The sequence below is a fragment of the Gavia stellata genome, chromosome 1, assembly GCF_030936135.1.
Source record: "Gavia stellata isolate bGavSte3 chromosome 1, bGavSte3.hap2, whole genome shotgun sequence".
NCBI lineage: Eukaryota > Metazoa > Chordata > Aves > Gaviiformes > Gaviidae > Gavia > Gavia stellata.
In genome coordinates, this window is record NC_082594.1 from 98,721,640 (window position 1) to 98,745,669 (window position 24,030).

At 43.6% G+C, this 24,030-nt stretch overlaps 1 protein-coding gene across 1 annotated transcript in view; it reads right to left on the reverse strand.

The window, feature by feature from the left end:
* Window positions 1-23,800, reverse strand: part of BACE2 (beta-secretase 2) — a 47,507-nt gene extending 23,707 nt beyond the window's left edge. The window contains exons 1-2 of the mRNA XM_059818801.1: window positions 23,489-23,800; window positions 1,382-1,470 (exon numbers count right to left, since the gene is read on the reverse strand). Of these exons, the coding sequence (XP_059674784.1) occupies window positions 1,382-1,470; window positions 23,489-23,800 (401 nt within the window). The remainder of the gene's footprint in view (window positions 1-1,381; window positions 1,471-23,488) is intronic.
* Window positions 23,801-24,030: the final 230 nt, after the last annotated feature.

The following is a 24,030-nucleotide window of genomic DNA, read 5'->3' on the forward strand; positions in this document are numbered from 1 at the left end:
CCAACCCAAACCAGAAATTGCTATTGCAATTGCTCTGGACTATGACGAGTTGAGTTTGAATCATTTTACAAAGCACCCTTAACTCTTCAGGGCGTAAATTTCAAAGTTTCATTATTAACTTTATATCAAAGTTCTCAAAATACAGTGTACACTGAGAACACTGATAAGAGACTGTAACCTTCAAGTGATTTCACAGCCTTTCTCAACACACAACCTCTGCCGCTGTTGCCGTTTCTAATAGTTTATGGTTCTTATTAGCGAGACCTTGCCCTTCCAGACAAAATAACATCACTTAAGAGAAATGAGAGAAGGAATGCTTGTGCTTTTAATTCCTTGCAATTAAGCTTCCTCTAGCCACTACCTGTGGAAGGGGATAGCTGGCATGTAAAGCTCTGCAGTAGTGCAGAAACAGCTTTCAAGTGCAAATTCTGGACTTTCCAGACCTGTGTCATATCAGAGTGAGATGTGAAATATCTCCATTAACATCTGAATATGTGACAGGAGCTAAGGCTATTCTAGTAAGCAGGATGGAAATACTAGCTTTCCCTCCATTACCAGTGCATCTTACTGGAAAAGAAGTGCAAAACCCTATGTTAAAATACATAAAGAAATAATGAGAATGGTGATTCTCTCCAGCCTCCCAGTCCTCTAAGTATTTTTATCCATATGCTTCAGCTAAAGATAGACACTGTGTTTTGGAGAAGTTTACCTGAAATAATTGAAACTAGAGAATGCAGAAAAGAAGGAAGAAAGGAGGGAGAGTGATTCAGACAGACAAAGCTGTGCTTGGTTGTGACTAATGTCAGCTCATGCTAATCACAGCAAATATGGTGCATAACAAGCACCAAAACCACCAAGTCGTAACTTATAAACAACCAGACAAGCAGGGTCTGTCCAGATCACTAACTGATGGAGGCCCTTGGCCAAACTAAACAACAAATTACTTTTTGACTAACTAATTTTGGTTTTGGATGAAATGTCAAGTAATAGATACAATTACTAGTTTTAATTTTTGTTTTTAAACAAAGGGAAAGTATATTTAAACTTTTAATTCCTTCCAAGACTATTTGGATAAGAAATTGGCCAAAATTGGTGTGATTTTGCAAACGGATTTTACCCTGTAATCTTCTTCCCTTTTCTCCAGCTCTAATCAGCGCTGCTGCGCTCAGAGCTCAGCTGCGCTGCCATCAGTGGGACGGTTCATGCTGTCCGGCAGGGCTTTGCATCAGGCAAGGCCAATCTTCCCATTCAGGCAGCAAACACCCCACTCTCATGGGATGTCACAGGAGACCCATGAACTGCTTATCATCCTTTTCTGCGTGGAGGAGCCAGAATCTAAAAGACATCCTAACCCATCATGGTGTGCAGAACAGGTACTTACAGCTCTGTATTGAAGTAGGAGGTGACATCAGGATCAGGCACACCTGCTACAGCAAAATTACTGCTCCCAGTGTCAACCAGAATATTTAACTGCCGAAACAGAAGAAAGGAGAGGTGGTTTTCATATCCAACTAAACAAACAAACAAACAAATCATTAGAGTTTTTGTCTAAACTACCTTCAGTTTTAAAATGATGATGAAAGTTGCCCTGAAAAATAAATACAAAGTGCCACTTTTGGGAAAGATATGCTGCTGCAGCCCCTGAAATGCTTTAAAATAAGTCACGTTCCTGGAAGGGGGAAAACCCGACAAGCCCATATGTGCACAGCAGATGAATTCACAACCTTCTCAAATTTCTGTTTGGCCCAACCCATGTGTCTCGGCAACCCAGCTCGTCCAGGTCACACGCTGAATTGTGTACTGTTGAAAGCACTGTTTGCCTTCGAGCTTATGAGGCTTCTAGGTAGGGACTGAGTGCAAGTCTGAGCAGAAATAAGCAGAAGCACGAAGCTGCCTCGTGGCTTGGAGAGCATGGGAATGATGCCCGGTTCATCCTAAGCAGCAGCAACCTACCACAGCTTTCACCGCCTTCAAATAGCAGGATGGCAGACTTATAAACACTGTGAAAAACATTGATTGAAAGGTGGCTTAAGACTGGGCCACTTGTTTGGTTAATTGGGAGGACTATTTAGGCCAAAAATTGCCTAACAAAACCACACAGACAAAATGAGAAGCCTTCTTTCCCCATTTGGCTCAGGTAACCAGGCTGGTTCACCACAGCTGCATGACAGCTTGTGCTAGCACAAAGCAGAATGTAACAGCACAGGAGCGAGCAGGCGGATGCAGGATCACCTCTTCAAGTGAGACCTTGAAACTACATTAAATGTAGTGTCATTAAATTATCATTTAAGTCAGCCAGAGACTGTACTACTACCAGAAGCAGCAGTCACACTCTTTCCCTATCTTGGCTGGATGCTTCCCAGGGCTTCTTGGCATAAGCACTTGTACCCATGGGGCTGTGATGCAAATCAGATCAGGTTCCTCACCTACAGTTACAAAAAAAAAAAAATTAGCAATCTGCCATATCAGACAGCTACTTGAAAAGAGATGGTAAAAGCAGATACTAGGAAAGGGCAATTGCCTCCTTTGGTGACAGCGTGGTCTCAGATCGGCTTAAAATGATGTGAAATTATGCCCTAGGCAGTAGGGGACACCTGCTCCCCAGAAAAATATTAAGGAATTAAGAATTTTCCTGTATGAGGGAGTGAGACATGAGGACTGGGTTGCCTGTGGTTTAAAGTCAGATCAAACCAGCCACTTTGGTAGCCCTTATCACTCCCTAAGACATGAGGTAGCTAGGGATCTCGCACTGAAAGAGGACAGGGGAAGGGTAAGAGAGAACGACAGGGGAAATGAGTTTAGTGTTGACAAAGGAATTGGAGAAACAGGGCCGAGCTCAGAAAGAAGAGTAAAGACAAAGGAGGATAAAGCATTTGGAGAAGATATGCTGAATCCTTCTTCAATAAGTTTAAGACCGAGCATAGACAAAAAAAGTATGAATCAATGTTCAAAAACCTCTTTGGTTTGCACATGGAGGGGGAGGGAGGAGTCGGTTACCCTTGTTTTACCTAGTTAATATAGTATGGGACTAAGGAGCTCTGAAATTAAAACATGAACAGAAAACCAACTAGTAATCTGTGGGACTCTCTGCTGAACTGCACGCACGCTCTGTCATTGGTATTCCCAGTCCTAATCATGCAAAAATTTTAAGACTAAAAAGAAACAAACCCACAACCTTAGTCAAATGCCTCACTGCATCCCAGATTTTAGATTAAGCAGAGACAATACATTAAAACTTATTTTGCAACCACAGGAACTAGACACAGACATTTAAAAACAAAAGGACATCTACAAGTTCACCTGGGTCCAGGAGCTGAGGCTTTAAAAGACAATAAGAACCTCTGAGGTATGGCTTGCAATAAAATCCAAAGTTTGCTACATACTTGATTTCAACGATACCAAAAGCCTAACATTTTGTCATCTACCTAACAAAGTAAGAACTATTCATTTTTTCCTCCTCTCTGGGATAGAAATCATATTAAAAATAAATAGCAAAGAACAGCTACAATGTGTGCATCCATCAGGACCAACAAAAGTTGCCTCAAAGGGGTGCTGCAGGGCTTAAATTAATTAGCCTTTCCGAGGCAGTCTGTGATGCTTGAGTAATGGGCAGTACACATCAGCTGCACAAATACATGTAGGTGTTGCCCTAGCTTCAGTAATATGCATGACACCATACACGGAGGAGGACTTGGGAAAAAAAAAAACCCCAAACAAAAACCCAATCACTAAATATGATATATATGAAAGATATTTTACCCCCACACCTTAAATACAATGTTATCATCACAGAATTCACAAATCACTGAAGAAAAGGGCAAATTGACTACCCACAGTATGGAGCAAATCAACGTTTCCAAAAGAAAATAGATATCCCCCACAAAAAAAACAAAAACAAAAAAAAAATACAAAGCCAGCTAACCATGCAAGTGCCAGCCCACTCGGACACAGCAGCATTCACATGACAGATCGCTATTGAGGCTGACATTCTCTATCCGCATGTTTGTGCATAATGAGATGCAGGCGGCCAGGGCAGACACTGATTTATTGTAGTCCTCACAATAGTGCCAGTGATTAGCAGCTCATTTTGGGGTGGGTATAAGTTACTGAGTTCTCTTTCTCTCCTGGATACCCTTTGGGTCTGAATTTTCTTTAGTGCCTTCACGTCTCATTAAGAACCACTTTCATGTTGTCACCACTGGAGCCTACTTTACTCGGTACTGCCTGCTGCTGGTTTAATGGTGCTGCTGGGGGAGCTTCAGGCAAGATCTGGTCAGTCACAGAGTGGCAACCAAAGGAGCTACGGGTCCAGGGCTGCCCAGCCTGCCCCATCTCCAGAGGTCAGCCCTGCCCTCTCCCAAAAGACGAAGCCAAACTTCCTCACTTTGCTCACTCCCCTGCCACTGCATTGTGCCGCCCAGCTTACTAGCAAAAACCAAAATCAACAGCACCTCAACTTGATTCACTGAGCTATGCACTGTGACAGCTGGAGAGCGGTCATACCTCTCTGTGCCATTACCTTTCTGCCACAGGGACAGAAGACCCTCATACCGAGGCACAGCCAACAGTGGTGGTAGCATAATCTCCAGCTGCGTCCTCGTGAAGCCCCAGAGATGGTGAATCAGAGCTCTCACGGGCAGGCGAAGCAGGTTCCTGGGGTTTATTATGGCCACCTCGAGTGAATTACTTTCTGTCACCTAGAGCTGATTATTTAGTGATCACTGTGTGTTGTCAGAAAGTGTCCGATGAAGTCAGATTTTGTGAAAGCCAAGGTCGGAGAGACACGGCTGAACGAGGCTATGAAGGAAAAACTGCCCAAAGACTGCTGAGGGATCACATGCCCAGCATTAAAAACAATGAAAGACTACTTCCCGTTCACTTCTGGAGGCACAGAAGGAAAGCCCTGGGTTTTTTTATTTATTGTGTCTTCCAAGTTCAATTTCAGACCTATGTAGCAGAAAACTGACAGCAAATACAAAAGGCCATTTTTTTCCCCCTGGAGGTCACAGCTGTGGGACATAAAATCAGCACATAGTACCACACCTGGAGATTATTTTGCTGGATGCATTTCCTGTATGGAAATAGCGTGAATATTAATAAGAGGTTCATAAAGGTCACTAGCTATAGAGTAAGCAAGATAGTAACATCTACGTCTGCCATGACAAACTTACAGAGGCAATCTGACACCCTACCTATATGCCATTAAGTTGTGCTTATAAAAACAAATCCAAAACTGTTTACTGAAAGCCAGGAACACTGAAAGCAGAAGCCTCCTTAGGCCATACATTTCATATATTTTCTACTCTGAGGGGGCAGAGATACTGAAAAAACCCAATCGTAATGATTTATTTCAACTGGAATTCAAACACATTGTCAGTACTTCGAGGACCCCTCAAACTTTCCAGTGCTTGATTCAGCATCAACATCAAATAGCACTTACTGTATGCTAGTCTGCGTCAATAATTTAACTTACCACTATGTCTTTAATATTTTTAAGCTTTCAATTTTTGAATATTGTGGTATTTTGATATCAGAAAAAAAAATTGCCTATTGATCTGTTATCTTTTTTTCCGTTCAGCAAAGCTTCATCTGTCTGTGGTTCAGGCACCTGCCCTATCTGTTACAGCAAGTGGCGTCAATGCAACGTCATCAACACTAGGCATTATCTATGCCTCATTTAACTGCCTGGTGAACAGCAATTTGCAGTTATCCCACCATGCATTCAGAAAGTGACTGCCTTCACATTTTGAAGGAAAAGTGATAAAATGTAGCAATCATTCAATTTTTGTTGCATAGAGATTGCTAGCATCCTCTAGCAGGGACAGACCTTGCCTCTGTGCTGATCTACATCCTACTCAGACTTCATATAAGTTTCTCTTTCCTGTTTAGTTTGAGGTCAGGAGTTTTTGGTAACTTTCAGAAAAATATACAACACAAATCCCATGGGCTACAAGCGCATAATGCATTTCTCTGAAGCAACACTCTGCATGATTTAGCATACATAGGCTTTTCCAGGTGTGGAATCCTAGGGCTTGCATGCAACCCTGTTGTGCTGTTGCTTTTGATGTGATTCCCTGGGTAAACCACACTGAGCTAGAGATAATCTTCAACCCCATTAAAAGACTGGCCCATGGAAAAATCTACTGTAGTTTTTTTTCAAGTTAATGGGTCTGATCCTTTTAGGTCAAGCAATAAAGTTTCACCACTGGACCGAAAAAACCAGACTGCAAAAATGTGTTTGGCTCTTCGTCCCTGCTTCAGCTGAAGCATGGCAGGGGGGAAGGAATAAGATTTGCACAGATAGAGCCATAAATATAATAATCAATCTCATTCAGCCTTACATTTACTCTGGGGATCAGTCAAAGTCTTAATGATAGGCAACTGATAGTTTCCACTGCACAAGCCAGCAGGTCAAAGAAGCTGGCTCCGTAAGACTTCATGATGAAAACTACAAACGATCATGCCTTCTCTGGGATTTTAACTTGACCCAAGGGCGCCCCTTTCTTTTCCCTTCTCTCCCATCCTCCATAAAGAGAACGACCATTCCACACTACTAACATTCATATGCCGTTCAAAATCTTGTCCTGCTGTGCTTTCATGATTTCTCCCACACACACACTTAAAATAGGGCTTATAGTTCTACTCTGCTTGATGGAGTATGCCACACAGTGAACTATCACAAAGTAAAACTGCTTTTTTGTCCACATGTAGAGACTATAAATAGGAAGCATCCCATTACTGGCTCATGAGCTGTTGCCACACATCACGATGTACTGGCTTAGTAGAGGTCCACCCCATCTAACAACCCCTGAACTTGTAACATCTCTTAACTCCCTCTCTTTCTTATTTTATCCCACACATAATAAACCCTACAGAGAGTAATTTGCTAGACAGTGCTTAAAAAAAGGTGCAAACAAGTGCTACGTTTCTTGTTAGGGATTAGCAGCTAGAAATCATTTGGGTAACAGCTCTTCTTTTTCAAGCTGGTTAATAGATAGGAAAATTAGTTGCCAATTTAAATACTGCCTCATTTAACACAACGATTCCTAATTACATTATCAGCTCATCGGGCAAGAATTGCTTACAACCATCATGTGAAAAAGAAACCACACTAGCAACTATACGCTGTATAGTTTGCCCACAGTTATTACGTGTTATGATAGGCACAGACTGTCAGTCAGGTTATTTCAGCAATTTGTTTCTACAAATTAATAACGTTATAATATACAGTGGATTTTTAAGCAGAGATACTGTACACCTTTTTTCTGTGTTACTTGGAATTAGCATTTACGGCCTACTTTCTAATAAACAAATTCAGAAGACTAAGCTTTAATATAGATTCATCATCTGTTCCTCTTAAAATACAGAAATAAAACCTAATTAAAAGGTGAGTTAGAGGAATCTTTGGAAGCATGTCTAGATGTGGAGGCCTGCAAAGTTAGACATAAACTGAAAAAGCCTCCACAACAACACATTTCTGCTTGCAGAATAACAAGTATTTTGCTGAACGGGTAAGACTGAAACCAAAAAGGGGTAAGTTTATTGATCTGTACAACAGACCAGCACACTGCCCCTGAACACTGGGGCAGGGACAGGATTCTCCCATTTTTCTTTGCTTGTAAGTGGTCCCTGGGCCGGAGCAGCCCAGTCCTCATTGCTCTGCAGCACTTCACAGAACAGTTAAGGTCGGAAGGGACCTCTGGAGGTCATCTGGTCCAACACGCTGCTCAAGCAGGACCACCTATAGCTGGCTGCCCAGGACCATACCCAGACAGCTTCTGAATATCTCCAAGGATGGGGACTCGACAACCTCCCTGGGCAACCTGTGCCAGTGCTTGGTCACCCTCACAGTAAAAAAGTGTTTTTTCTTATGTTTAGAGGGAACCTCCCATGTTTGAGTTTGTGCCCACTGCCTCTGCTCTTGTCACTGGGCACCTCTGAAAAGAGCCTGGCTCTGTCCTCTTTGGACTCTCCCTTCAGGTATTTATATACATTGATGAGACCCCCCCCACAAGCCTTCTCTTCTCTGGGCTGAGCAGTCCCAGCTCTCTCAGCCTTTCTTCATGTGAGAGATGGTCCAATCCCTTAAATGTCTTCATGGCCTTTCGCTGGAGTCTCTCCAGTATGTCCATGTCTCTCTTGTACTGGGCAGCCCAGAGCTGGACACAGCACTCCAGGTGTGGCCTCATCAGCGCCAAATAGAGGAATCCAGAAAACAACTCTGCTTTTTGGCTGACAGCTGCACGGCCACTGGTGATGGTGGAGAAACACCCCACCCAGAGCCAAAAGACTCTCTGGAGCTTGGACTGTATCAAACTTCGCCCTCGAGGAAGAGGAAGGGGGCAGGTCCAGGTGTTGTGCTGCGTCCAGGAGGAGAAGTATTTCCTGTGGTGCCCTGAGGGAGGTCACCTCACCAGAGAAAACAGACCTATCTGCTACTACCTCCAAAAAAACCCCTCCCGTAGTCGTAAGAAGGGTTTAACCATGCAGCCAAGATAAGAGAGGTGGTGTGAGAAAGAAAAATGGAATGGAGATTAATGATTTTCTAATGCCGTTTGTTCAGCAGGTGGTGCCCACGTTTCACTGCAACGCCACGCTGGGGACCCAGAGGAAGGTGATTTATTGCAGCACGAAAACTTGGCCAAAGCAGGAAGTCAATTATATCACTAAACATAATTCCTGCTTTCGCAACGGCACGAGTTTGTCACAGAAACTGTGGTGTGTTTGTAGGTTGTGGAGTAAGCAGGAGAACAAATGGCAAATGGAGGCTCTTCAGGCCTGCAGCAAATCAAGCCCACTGGAGCCTGCTTGGCGTTTGCTGTCATTCCCTTCACCACATTCCCAGCTGGTGTCAGGACCTGGGATTTGTCCCCATATCTATACTACCTTTATATTCACTCTCTCCCCCAGCCACCTAAAACACTCACCTGTCCCCGGACACTCTCACATCTGCACTGGGTCCAGCAGAAGACCAAGAGTCTTTTGCCCTCAATCTTTTAATGATCTGCACTGCTAGACTGGGAGGAATACTTTATTATTTTTCTTTCCTCTCTGAAAAGCAATAATCTCTTTCTTTGCCAGAAGATTACAAAGTACTATCTGGATTAGCCAATCTATCCGTGCTTAAGAGCACTGCGTGCTTCTGTAGTTGAGATCTGTATTAAAAACACAATGCTAAAATGACTGATTGCTCTGAAGTATAAACTTGCTAAACTAAATTGTGAGTTGAAATATGAGCATCTGACTCTGGGACTGATGAATAGTAATTTTGAAAAGAAATATTACAGGAAGTGCTTTATATATATTATCATTTTGACAATAAGGGAAGGCTATTATGGTTTAAAGACAAAAAAAATAGTCAGCCAATCAATCCTGGTAACAAAACAAAATATCTATTCTTCATTTCTGTGCTCTCCTTTCTGCCAATGCCTTCAGTTCCCTAAACATTAGCATTCTTTCTGCACATGCCGTCTCATGTGGTATCTTATTTTTCAGGCTGAAATTTATTTGCTGTGTCTAGATTTATCATACAACACATCCATCCTATTCATGCTATATGAACATGCTTTGCTGTTGAACATGAGCTATTACTTGCTTATCTTAGAGCTGTGTGAGTCGTAGCAATTTTGTCTCATTCTCTTTTCAGAAAAGATTAACCTTTTTTTCCTCTTTTTTTCTCCCAGATACAAATCCCTCTCCCATATCACACCCTACAGCTGACAAAGAACATAGGTGTGTGAAGCAACCCTCTCGTTTAGCTAAACCAGCTACAGCTGAAGTCATGCCCTCTTCTAGGCATTGGGTTTTAAGGAAAATCTGGACTAGTTAGAGAAAGTTCAGTAACAACAATAATCTAGAGGTCTAGAAAAATCTCACCTGTAAATAACCATTGGAAGGCTTGGACTGGTTTGAGAAGACTGAGGAAAACTGTGATAGTCTTCTAACAGATGCATGGTTGCCAGAGAGACCCCCCCAGGAGCTGCATCTTCCAGGAAAAAGAGATTGCATGTGAGCCGACTAATACCTTTATCAGCCTTCCTCACTGTAGCCAGTAATGCACGTTAACATCAGATAGCCTGGTTCGTTCTTACCAAAGCAGTACGGCACCCAAGTGCTCAAAATTTGAGTGAGGAAAATCTATATATTTTCTATATTTATACTAAACACATTCTTGAATTGAAAGATTAATAAGTGTCTAGATAAATGGAAGACTAAAAAAACCCCACAAATGCACCCTGAAATTCAAGAATGAATGCAGGAGACATCAACTATTTGCACTTAAGTACGGACAGAGCTCTTGTTAAATCCGAGAGCATGTTTCCACCTGTTAGTAGGTGTATAGGAATTAAATCCATCAATTTTCTGCTAATTACAGTACAGCACTGAGGAGACAAGGGAGACCGTAAGCCGAATGCCACTGGGACCAATTCTCACATCTAACTGCAAGACTCACAAGGAATCCCCGCACCCACGCAGCCTTGGTTTAGAGACAGGCTACGTCTACGCTCTGTGCCTAATCTAAATTAGTAAGCATCTCATCCAGAGCTCACTCCTCCATCCCAGAGAACACGGTGGCCAAAGGTGTTGGAGAGACATCTATTAATTCAATAATTCAACAGCTAAAAAGAAACTGAAGAAACCCCTGAAGTCTGTCTCGACCACCAGCCTGACTCTCGGAGATATGCTCGTGAATGCCATTACAGATTTCATAGTCATCTTCTCAAACTAAACCTCTTTCTCGCTTTGAAACCACCACGTGAGCACTGCCGGGCACTGCTCGGCAGGATTTTGAACTCTTTGGAGTGATGGCCAGCCACATCAGATGGCTGCCAGTCCATGGAGCTATGGATGCTGTATGAGGACCTGAGGAGAGGGACAGCTTCTGGCTGCATAGTAAACAGGAGGGCAGCGAGGTGGGTGAAGAAGGGCTGCACATCTGTATTTCACAATGCAGGGGCACACACACCACTGGCCAGCGAAAAAGGGTTTTGCTGTGCCTAGACAGCTCCCTCAGCAAGCCTCTACACACTTGTACCCTTGTGCTTAACCACAGCCTGTCTCGCTTCATTCCTGAAGAAAACCACTATCAATTTTTTTCAGTTGACCTGAAGCTAAACTTTCCTCTGTAAAAAAAGACAACCACCTCACTGAAAAACAACAAACCATCCACCTCAAGTGTCTTAGGTTAAATGTCTGCTACATCTGTTCTGTTTACCAGTACTACTTAGGGCATGACACTTCTAAAAAACATAGTCTTATGTCAAACAATTTTAGAGGGTTTTTTTTGTCCTAAGAAGAGAAAGGGGCTCATCATGCTAATACACTACATTTCAGAATACAATATCCAAGGAGGACTTTTTGCTTTGTTTTTTTTTTTTTTTAAAAAAAGGAAATGAAATCAGTAAGCCTACATTAATGTATTATACCCAGTGAATGATTACAGTTAGAAGCTGCATACATTTCAGAATTTCAATTTTCTGAGGCTTTTACTCTCCAAAATTATCTTCCAATTTATTTTGTCAGGTGACCCTTTTCTTTACCTTTGTTGTTCATCAGACTCAGAGAAACTGCTGTCTGAAAAAAAGAAGGCATTTTTAGTTCTTCTTCTCTACCTAGTTTCAGAAGTCCTACACTATTAAAAAAAGTTTGTTTTGAAACTAAAGCAACAACCCTCCAACTGCAGTATCTGCAAGACTGAAACAGTTTTACACACTTGCACAGAGGCAAGCCATACTAAGTAAACTCAAGAAGGTTTGAACTGACTAACCTATAAACCTTCCTCATGCTGTACAAGCTTCTACACCATGAGTCACTGCCCATGTTTACTGTGCCGTTTGGAAATAACAGAATTCATCAAGGGCCACTTTTCAAACGTCAACACAGCCTATGAAGCCCGTTCCTAACGCTCGTGAGCATAGGCTAGGAGGTATCTCTAACCTCACCAGTGCTGTGACTTTTGTTTAAATCTCCCTTTTGTCAAAGATACCACAGTACCCTTGCCCTTCAGTAGCAGGCAGAAGCCTCTCAGGAGAGATTCAGTCTCACTCCTATATTTCTACCTCCATTAAAAGGTCTCTCCCTCGCACCAAAGATCTGAACATCAATCTCAAATTTAAATAAACCCCTGGATTTCAAATCACACTGGAGATGTGAAACCAAGTGCCAAAGCTGCTCCTGCAATATTTAAGAAGCTTTTGAAGGCAGCGATTAACTTTGAAAAAGGCTACATTTTAGAGACAGGTAGGAAGAAAAAGAAGTTTGCAGGACAGCAGTGAGAAGAAACAGTGTTTCGAGAAGGCTGCACGCCAGGTATGATCTCTTCCCTCTCCTCCCCCTGTCAACTTGCTCTTACAGCGACACGTTTCTTTTCAGGTTTTTCTTCCCCCTCCTCTGTCAAGATGTTAGTTTTGGAGACGAGTGTTTGTTAGCCTGGAGAGCTGCGAGAAGGAGAGGTGAAGGCAGGACACTCCCGATGCATCAGGTCTATCCGTTCTCCCCAGAACGGGCTGCTCCCAGCGGCGCTGCCGTACCCACACAGTGGGGCTGCTCATTGTAACGTCTTTCTAGCCGCACTTACTGCCTGCTTTCAGGAAGGGCCTGCTTATGTTTTTTTAGTGCTTTTCTTCAAGAAGGACACTGAATGCTTATATGATATTTTCCAGCTGTTCGCCTAAAACACCGTAACAAACTCAAAGTGGATAAGCATCACTGGGTTTTCTCTATCCATACACTGCAACGGTGAAACAATCAACCTTCCCAAAACATGAAAGCCAATGGACGTGATTACATGGGAACCCCCACTTTGCTGCTTAAGTCAAGATCATGGCTGTGAAAGCAGCCTCTCTCTCCTGGAGGCCAGGAAACTACCGACAATCCCATGTTCACACACTGGCATTCCTGGATTAGCCAAGATTGTTGGACATGGAGAGGTAAATAAATTAGCACACACCTTGGAAAACCAACTGTGAACCCCCTGTACTTCAAGGCATGACCTCTGCTATAAAAATGCCACAACTTGTTCTTCAGGACTGGACTTGCAGCACTGCCAGATGTTGTTTAACATATGACAGCTGGTACAGTATTTCATCTTGCCAAACCGGGATGTTTCAGCCTGGGGAGCTGAAAAGACCGGTCCCTGTGTTTACCCATCCTTTAACTCCCTTAAACTACCTCTTCCCCCCTTGCCATAGCAGCTCCCACCTCCGTTCCTCCCTTTCTCCCCAGAAACAGTCACGACCACATACTTTTGCACACCTACTGGGTTGCTGCTATACGGATGGCAAAGGGACACGACTGGATCTGCTGCTGCAGGCAAGGGGAGGGAGGGTAGAGATAGGGAAAAAAAAAAAGCAATTCCAGCTATGTCAAGCACAAGGACTGGAATTTGGTTATTTTGATTGTACTCCCTGCTAGAAAAGCTGTGCCACATCTCTGGGGAAAGGTGTAGGGTCCGGCAGCTGCCCGCTGGTCCGTGCTGTTGTAAGCGGCCACAGGAATGTACGCAGGCGGCCCCAGGTCTCAGAGCACAAACAAGGTGACGCAACTCCAGTGTTTTTATTTCCCTGGTAATTAATAAAGGGAATACAACAGACAGAAGGCTTTTGCTCCCCATTCCACCTGACCTATTTAGGATATTACCAAAGAGCAGAATTTGATTGTCATCATGGGTATTTCTTGGAATTATACAGGAGAGTTCAAAGGCACGCACAGAAAGCAGCTTTCCACTCCATAATACCAGGAAGGACTACTTGATTGGGAAAAACAAACAAAAAAAAAAAAAAGAAAAAGCTGTTAAGCAATGTCACAATAATGTGTTTGACTTATTAAAAATAAGAACAATCTTTTTTATTCATCTTTATTATAAAATTTTTACTTAAAAATTTGGCAGGGCAATTTAAAATGCAGTTTTGATTCTCAAGTGAAATAAAATAAGATATTTTTTAGGGTTGTTTTTTTTTTTTAAAGCAGCAGTGTTCCTCCCCCTGCTATTGGACTCATTTATTTCTCTCTCTCTCCTTCTCAAACATGCACATTTTACTCTTTACCCTGGCTAATACTGTAGAGGCAGCAGCTCTGGGAAATGAACTAGCTTCGCCTGTGGCTCATACATCATTACAATTGTTAACCAAGTTCCACTATAAAAATCTTTGTTGCCCAGGAGAACACAGAGGTACAGGAACACAGCTTTATTTCCAGATACCAGGTTGAGTTTGTAGCGCAGGAAGTTAAAAGACTTTTTTTATGCTCTCAAGTTGACGAAGTCTGCTACTATGCACTGCAACATCACACAGAAGACAGCCTCCCACTACCCACACATCCAAATATCAACCTGTATGTAGGAGTAAGCTATCCTCTACTTTGCTCGGGGGGTTACAACCCATCATGTGACAATGGTACCTCAGGTCCTACAGCAGCCCAGGGCTCCAACATTTTACGCATTATGAGGAAGGCACTAAGTGCAGCCACGTTGCTGCCTACGCACTGGAGCTGATGGTGCTCAGGTCACTGGAATTGTGGAAGTTTACCCATCAACAATAGTAAATGTCATGCACAATTGCTGTGGAGAACATTTCTAAACCTGAAGAAAAATATGCAGATAGTATCACTAGTATTTGATCACTTGCCAAGAAAAGGTTAACCCGAAGGCTCAGAAGAGCACAAATGAAAGTTAACTTCAGCTGGAACATATAACACATGCCAGCATTCATGACTACAGCTGCTGAGAAATTTTCTGAACTTTTTTTTTCTTCCCATACATTATTTATCTCAGCAGTCCAAATGCAAAAATCTGGCACTTTGGATCATGCGAAATGTTTGTGTTATTCCCTGAAGGACTTTGCATCCGTGAAGTAATGAGAAGATTATTCTGTGACAGATAAACTGAAGCACTGTGACCGCATCAGATCTTAGCCTGCTACAGCACTTCTCAGACTTTTTGGAAGTGTGACCACCTTTGGACTCTTCTGTCTTACTTGCAACCTGAGAGTCACCAAGAAGAAAAACAAATGAATTAAATAAAAATCTCTTTAGTCACAGAAAAGCATCAGTAGGACTGATGAATCATTTTCTGACATGCCTCACATTTCACTCTTACCCATAGCAGACATCTACTAGACAGCACAGTGAATGAAAGCATAGGTCTTTCCATACCACGCTTAAGCAGCACGGTAATATTACCCTGAAGACCTTCCAAATTGGTATAGCGTGCTCTGTCTTGAAAAGACACTACAACTGTTAATTTCTTATGCTACAAACACTGACAGTCAAGGTTTCTGTATCAACAGGTATCACGATGGCATTTCAGAAGTGAAGTTTCCAATTAGGTAGAAAAAATGAGAGAAAAAAACCTCCCTCAAGATTTTGCAAAGTCACTATTTCAAAAATAGATCCGAAGCCTGCAGTTGAAATAGACACCCTAGTATATTATTTTCTATGCCAGAAGTATTGCTGCTAAAGGCAATCTTCAAAATTTAACTTCTGCTGACCCGACGTATTTTTTTCTTCCCTAATACCACAACAAAATGTTCAAGGGGGGACACGCAGGACCCAACCTTCCATACGATGGCTTAGCAGATAAGCCTTTTGTTTCTGTAGAAGCCCCAAATGGCTGATCTTCTCTGGTATGAAGCTTCCTATGGTAGCAAAGTAAGAAACAGAGCGAGCCTGGGTGGGCGAATATTCTCACATCTGGCCTTGACATGAGCCTAAGCACAAGCCGCAGCACTGCAGCAGGCTCCGAGGCTCTCATCTACGGACCATTCTCGCAGGAAGATCCACAAACAAATATCAAGGAATTATCCGAGATGGCCACCAATAGGAGCTGATTACTTTTTCCCTGATAAATGGCAGGAGCTGGCCTTTAATGCGAGAAGGCTTACACTCCCTCCCTCAAGTGGAGAGGTGACTCTCAGTTCTTGGATTGTCATCTTTTTTCTTTAAAAAAAAGAAAAAAATCTAACGGGAAAAAGTAGTGCTGTCAAGCAGTTTTAGATCCCTAGGAATGGATTCATTTGTGTCTTTAAGGAGGAGAAGCTTACCAAGTGTTACTGCAGTGTTAATACCTTTCCTCTTTTAAAATAAAACTGCACTAGAAACGACTTTGAGACAAACATTTTCCCTAAACAGATGCAGTCTAGCTTAACAGCAGCTTTTGCTAGTAAGTAGGTACAAAAATAAACCAACCATAAAGCTAAATAAAATCAACTAATTTTAGTACTCACAAGCTGAGCAAAGAGAATGAAATCTACAAGTAATTTATTTTTCACAATTTCAAATTATCAGTAAGCAGTGGTGAGAGAAAAAAAAGGATTGTAGAGTGCAGTTACTATCTTAACAGATTCCCTTCAAAAGAGCCTTTTAATTATGACACATTAATTGTATTCAATGAATTGTAGTTTTCACTCAAGTAAGATTTTTCCTATCTAGCTTATTTTCCTCAAATTCCCTCTCTGCTGTACCCCACAGGTTTTATCTATTTGAGGAGGGCTCTTACAAAACCAAAACCAAGCTCTAGAACATCTGTCCCCCACTGCCCTCCAGGTAAAATACTCTTAGAAGTAAAAAGGCAGGGAGAGCAGAAGAAGGAGAGACAGGCAAAAGGAAGAACGAGGGAACAACTCTGCTGGAGGAGAGAGAAGGGGGAAAAAAGAGTATTATTTTTATCAACCTTCGGCAAAAGAGGGAGCAAACATTGACTCTGTCCCAAGGCTTTCTGAAGGCATGAGAGCTGGCTTTGCTACATGACGGCCCTTGGATGAGCGCAGCCAAAAGCCCATCGGACACCCTCGCCTGGAGGAAGCCCGCCGAAAGGGCTGGGCGTGTGGGCAGTAGCAGGTTCAGCGGCCAAACTTTCACCCCAAAAGGAAGAAGTTTACCAAGCTCCTCGGTGAGGGTCTCGGGCGGTTCTGGGCTGCTGCAGCCTTTGCTGCACACATCACGCAGCTGCTGTTGTAGCAAAACCAAAATGCGTGGTTGATGCAGACGTGCTTGAGCTACCTCATGTGCTGCCAGCAGTAATGGAGCTCGCTGGGTGTTGCAGAGCCACCTGGAAAAGCATGGTAGATCGCTCACGCGGAGGTCCCTGTTGTCACAACTACGCTGTTACCAACCCAAGTTAGCTGGTTTCTACCAGCTTGGCTCTTTAACGCTGCAATCCAATCACATGGGTGGCTGCGACGTAGGCATATGCAGAGAAGAGGAGACAGATAACTCGTTATTTTAAAACCAAGGGAGTTTATGTGCAAAAAATTGCAAATAAAATCTATTTTAGTTCTGGGCTATTTCAAGTGCTTTGAAGGACATTGAACTAACAGATACAAATTCAATGTAAAACTTTTGATTTTAACAGCAGTCTGGTGTCTGTAGAACACATACTGTATTTGCTTCATGAGCTCAGATCTGCATAGCTAAACCAGGCTGAAAAGCAGCAAGATGTATGACAGTCCCATCAATGGCAGGAAAACACACTTCCTTTTTCTGAGGCAGCTGAGTGCTGCCTCCTTTACTTTGAAGATCTGATCTCAAGTCCTAATCTGGGCAGAAATAGGAGCAACAAGTTCCTTCACTTATTTACACAAATTGTGATTAAATCTGTATTTTATAGCCAGTAGGAAAAGGGAGAGAGGTATGTCTGAATCATACTGGAGATGCACATGTGCAAGGGTATGCCATTGTATCAGCTTCCTTTTTCAAATGTAGCTATACTTGACAATGACCAGATAACATTTCAGGTCAGACTCGCTTCACCTACAATAAGTGAGAAATTTTCAAAGATAATAAAATGTGGAGGCAATGTAATAGCTAATGTGTCCTCACAGACATGAAGTCTTAAGTGCTCTTTGTGAAAATAAAGACCCCTGAAGGGTGTAGCAGGGAAAAAAAAAGGAAAAAAAAAAGAGAAAAAACCCCAAGAAAAAAAAGATTCCTTCATTAATAATCCCAAACATCCAAACATACGGGAATTCCACATGGTCTTTCTTTTGTCCACTGGTTTGTTTTCATCTCATTTCTACTCCAAATCCCAACTAATATACTCCTTAATAACAGGCAAAATAGTTATTTACTCACCCTCTACTTTCCTTTTTCCAAATTTAACTGATGCTTTTGCCTTGACAGGGAATGAAATGCAAGGAGCAGTAAAAAGTTTGAACCCGACACCTATTGCCACCACCCCTGTTCCTCACAACAGGTCTTCTGCCCCGACCCACCAGGATCTGAATGCATGATTTCTATGATCAGTAACTCTGGATGATAAAGCTTCCACCATTTCTCTAAAGGAAAGAAAGCACCTTTAAAGGAGCAGTTAGTGGAGCTCTAATCCAACTGACCCTGGGAGAGTACATCCTGAGGAACAACCATGATGAGCCTCTTCCATTCAGTGTCATTCTGCGCATAGACGTCACAGGCCATTGCAGCCCACTTACAGCAAGGCAAAGCCTTGCTACAAAACACTAACTGTGCTATACTCTACTCAGAGCAACTGCATTGTAATTAATGCTCATGTTTTGGGTTATTTTTATAGTACAGGCTCCACTACCTCCATGCAATTCTTTCCACAAGGGCTAATTTTGTATGGAAGGAGGTGCCAGAATGCTAATTGTAAAGGCAGGGACCTTTCTGTCAACCCAAACCTGGTGTGTTTGTTTGCTTTGTCTTTGGTCAAAAATACATTACACCCCACTGCACCACAGTACATCACTATATTAGTCCTGTCTTATGACCTTCAGGTCCTTGTCGTTTTTGTTTTGCAGGCATCCAACAACAACAACCACCAAAATCTACCCAATTCACCGTTTAACAACAGGAATATTTTGCATTTCCATAGTACTTCCATTAGAGGGATCTGGAAAGATTTTGACACTACCACCTCAAAATACTCCAATAAACCACAGCACTCATCTTTGCTCCTCAACCCTTCCTTTTTTCAGCTCTCATAAAGAGCTCAAAAATAACCACAAAGATCCACGTAATTATTTTAAAAAAAAAAAAAAAAAAAGGAAAGAAAGAGAGAGAGAGAGACTTCAATCAGAGCTTGCCTTCTGGTATTTGAACCTGGAAGGACCACATTTGCAAAACTTCTTGTGTCTAGAAAGACAGTAAGCCCCCTTTCAGCACAATTAAGAAGGCAGAGCTTGGCTTCTTAGGGAATAGCACAGCTCCAGAAATCAGGCCCTTATCACCTAATATAGCAAGATTACTGAAGCGATGAAATTACAAGAGTAGTTGAATCTTTTCTCACAATCTTCATTCCTTTCAACACTCAGGAAATAAGAGCTACCAACAATTAAGGAAGAATGGCTGCATGTTCAGAACTTGCTAATGTGTGTGTTCATCACCTTCAAAATACCAAGCTATAAATTATAAGAGTCCATGACACACTTCAAGTGTTTAATACATATCGTTCTTTATCCTTCTTTTCTTTAATAGATAGAAGAAATTGAAGGAAAGATAACTGCCCACCAATTACATGGAAATTGGAGTTTGTGTTTTGCAGTGAGGGTCGTTAGACCCAACATTCACATTGACCTTAAAACTTCAGAGCAAGTTTACAGGACAGGTTTTTGCTCACCCCCTGCACAGAACAAACTGCCATTAGGAAAAACAATAGACAAAACCTTTTCATGCATAGAACGAAAAATTGACACTGAAATTTCAAAAAGAAGCCATGGCATTCAGAGCACAAGTCAGATCCTATCGTGGTTTCAATACCCGCTAATCAGACCACAGCCACGTGACTCTCAGCTCTCAGGAGGCGCATGCCCGGCCTCTCTTCGCAATGAAGTTGCAGGAATAGCATTTACCCGGTCTCAATAAAAACATAATTTGGAAATGCAGTGGGACTGGTAGGACTACCGCTACCTCATACCATGAGGACTAGCACAAAAGGCAAGATGAGGCAACGGTACTTTCTTTGCAAACATTTAATGCAGTCCAGATGGGCTTCAAGAAAGCTGTGAAGAACACAGGGTGCTTTAAGAGTCTGACTACTCTGTTGGTCAAAAGCTCGTAGGAGAAGCAAAATTAATATGAAGAGAACTGCAGTGAAGATAGTGAAAAAACCCTAAATGATCTTTGATTCAATTCCTCACAGTGCTTATAATCTCAGGGCAGGCAAAATAATAAAAGATAGAGCAAAGGAATTCCATCAGATTATTTAAAGAAATAAGAAGTACGAACAGTGCACACAATTCATATTGGGCTCTTGCCACCTCTTACTTAATTCTGGAATTGAAAGAAGTGCACCTATACAGACAGGTGTAAAGCACATAATCCGTCAGAAGTAGGACACATAATAATACAGCCGTGAACTAAGAGACAAATATATCACACTCTTCAATACAATAGACCTTCTTTTTCACCTTTCACATAATTCTTAAGTAGATCTGCATGTGAATGAATGAGTATTAATGGGGGTAATGACAGTTGACACTGACCTGGTAGCTAGTCTGGACATCTGATATGATTAGGAAGGATACTGTATTATAAACCTGGAAATTATCAGAAACACTTTGACTGCAAACACTTTGCAAAACTGGATTGACTGCACTGAAGTTTCCTCTCTTGAAAATAAAATAAATTTGACTTCACACAGCTGCTCTATTTTTATATCGTCAGAACAAGTATTTCAGAACTGCCATTGTGAAACTCAGTTCTGTGCTGTGTTTATCTGCTATGTGACAAATCAGAATTGGAACGAAAGCCAAACAGTGTGCCTTAAACGACCTGAAAAACTAAATTCTTTCGTAGTAGCTTCCTTCCAAGAATGTAAATTAAAAAGGGAAAATTTCTAAAAATGCAACTGAGCAGTAAAGCAAGCTCAGTAGTGCCTAAGTATTTCACAAATGCTCATTCCCCATACTGGCACAGTAGCTTTCAACACCTAACGCACACACTTTCAAAGTTACCAGGCACCAACGCTATCGTAACCACGACATTAAGTCTTGTGCCTCTTCTCACAACCTGCTATTTGGTCTTGGCCTACTACTGTCTTGTTTGCATTTACCCATCCCCTCTCTGTGACACTGTCTGGAGCAGCAGCTCTGCCATCCACCTTTCTGCTCCGAGAGCGCAGAAGGGAAGCCATGCTCCTCTGCAGCTCTTCTTCATTGCCAGTATCCTTCTTCCTCCTTGGCAAAATGTCCGGGCAGCGTTAGCCACTGTGTGGGCTTGGCCGTCCTGGGAGAGGCCTGGGTGAGGAATGGAGTTAGCTTGGGGGAAAGTCCCATGCCGGAGGGGTGCAAGAGTAAAGGAAGGTATCCCAAGCATCATTTTACACTGCAGTTTCTAACATGAGGCAGGCAGGTTGGGAGGAACATTTAAATCAATAAGAGACACCTCTCCTTTTCTACCTGATCATGGCCCACTGACTCCAGCGACTACTTGCCCAAGGAGTTTAACACGATCCCAACGCCTGGCAGTATCAAGACACTTGCTTTTAGCATCAGCACTGTGAAGGATTCAAGTAGCACTAGTCTATAGCGGCTTTAGAGCTTTATACTATTCATTGCAAAGCAGAAAAACAAGTACATTTGTGATCTTTAAGTCTTCCAGTTTCAGGCAGGGAACGAGATAACAAATTCGTCTCCATCAAAAGTAGAGAATAAATTTTAACTGCACTCTACTGAGTCACTATATGCCAAGATCTGATTTTGGAAACACAAGCGCATTTATAACCTTACTTACAACCTCGGTGGGCCTACTCGTGAATAAGACTTCACATGTGCTAAACACCAGTGGCGGTCTTTTAAATAATTAACTTTGCAAGAACTCGGAACTAGTTCAAAATAGTAAAAGCTTTGCAACCAGAGTCAGAGCTTTTTTTTCAGATGGAAAAAAATCACTGAGGCAAGTTTCTCTGAAACCTTACATCACATGTAATACAAGTAATACTAGCTGTTAAGCATAAGTGAAGCCTTCAGGTGCACTGAGGGCAGCACATTTCTCCCTCTTAGACCTCCAGTCACATTATCAAAAGCCAGTCGTATTTTTCCTTCTCCATTTCTTCCAATTTCAGAATCCTCCTAGACATGTAAGGAGAAAAAGTGACTATCAAGCATATCTACCTAAAATTATTTTTTTCATTTAAGACATACTGAATTGAATTATTAGTCCAATCAAATCTGGTATCTTGATTCCAGCAGAGACCAATATTGAACGTTCCCTGGAGTAATGAAGCACACACACAACGCCACAGTAATAGAACTAGTCAAACATGCAGCGCAGAACACGGAGGAAAAATTATTTCACGGCCTCTGTGGCTATTGGGCCACACCTCGATCCATCAGACCCGGTTAGCGCTTTTTTTAAACTCATTTTATTGATCATAACACCACCCTTTCTCAATACATGTATTGATCCTACCATCATACATTTCAATTAGAGTGATGATGCGACCAATCCTCTTGCATTCAAGGTGTAAAAAAGAAAGAGCTCACAGAAGTCCAAAAATGTAACAACGGCTGAACACTCCCTGTTGGCTAGGCGTTTTGGCATTCATTGGCTTTTTATTACGGAGAGGACCTAAAGCAGAAGAATAAGGATTTTTTTCTGTCCACTGGGAATGCAAGGACCTAAGCTCCCGAAGGAAACACGAAGTTCCTAGGGAAAGCCCCGAGGCCTTTCAGGAAATTAATCCCCACTCAGCTGACTAGTCATCCCCACCAGCAGACCCAGCACGGCTCCTCCTGGGATCTCATGACACAGATGAAAAGAGCAACTACGTTGCAAAAAAACTTCAGCAATGCTGGTAAAGGCAGATGGGGGAGAGTCAAGGAAACACGGCCTATTTGAAAACAATATTCAAAACACACACGTTCTTTGTGTCATTAATGAGTAACACATGAATTCCCGAAAGAAGGGACTGGCTTTGCCTAGCCACCACTTAGTTTAGCAGGAAGATTTCGAGTGATTCTCCCAGGGGCACCGGGAGGATCTATCAAGGCACACAATCACAACGCAAAGCAGCTTAAAAAATAAAAAGAATAAAAAATAAAAAGAAAAAAAGAATAAAAAGAAGCACCCTCTGACTCCAAAACACAGTCATTTCGACTGACAGAACAACTCGCTTCGAATCAAAACGCCATGAGACAGCCTGAAACCGAGGACCCGCTCCGCGGGATTTCCCGAGCAGGCAGCGGGCCGGGGCAGGCAGCCTCTGCCCGGCACTGCCGGCGCAGGCAGCCGCTGCCTCCTCGCCGCTCCCCGCACCGCCCCGCTGCGCCCGGAGACGCCGCCGGGCCCCCGGGAGGGCGGACGGGGACGCGCCTCCCGCCCGGCCCGCGGAAACTCGCTGCTGCTGCCGCCGCCGCCGCTCCCCCGCGCCGGGCACCGGCACCATCTTTCGGGGGGGGGGGGTGGGGAGGCGCCAGCGCCGAGCACCGGGAGAAAGTTGCGTTTGGGCTGGGGGGGGGGGCGGCCCGGCAGACTCCCACCCACCGAGGAGGAGTTTGCCCCCCCACCCCAAAGCCCGCAGCCCCCGGCCCGCTCCTACCGCCTGCGGCGGGGTCCCGATCAGCATCTCCAGGTAGTAGCCGCGGCCGGAGTCCCCCTGCAGATTCTCCACCATGGCTAAAAAGTTGAGGGTGTCCCCGGGATCCGAGGCCAAGGCCAAGCCGTCCGCGCCACCGGGGGGATCCTGCTGCCGGCTGCCGCTCCCCGGGCGCAACACCACCGGGGCGGGCGGCGACCCGCCGCGGGGGGCCGGGTGGGACACACGGAGCGGGAGGGAGAAGAAAGCCCGGCACAGCCCCGCGGTGCCGGCCAGGAGGAGCAGCAGGCCGGGAGCCGCCAGCGGCGTCCCCATCCCGGCGGCAGCGCGGGGGCCGGGGGGCGCTTCCCAACTGCAGCGGCTCCGGCCGGAGGCAGCGGCCGCCTGCCTGCCAGACTGGAGCAGCCGGGGGAGGGGGAGGAGGAGGAGGAGGAAGAAGAAGGGAGCGGCTTCCCCACGCCCCGGCTTCATCTCCCCCTCCCCCGAACCGAGCTCCTCCTCGCGTTCCTCCCGTACGGCCCCCGGGCGGCCGGAGCTCCGGCTGC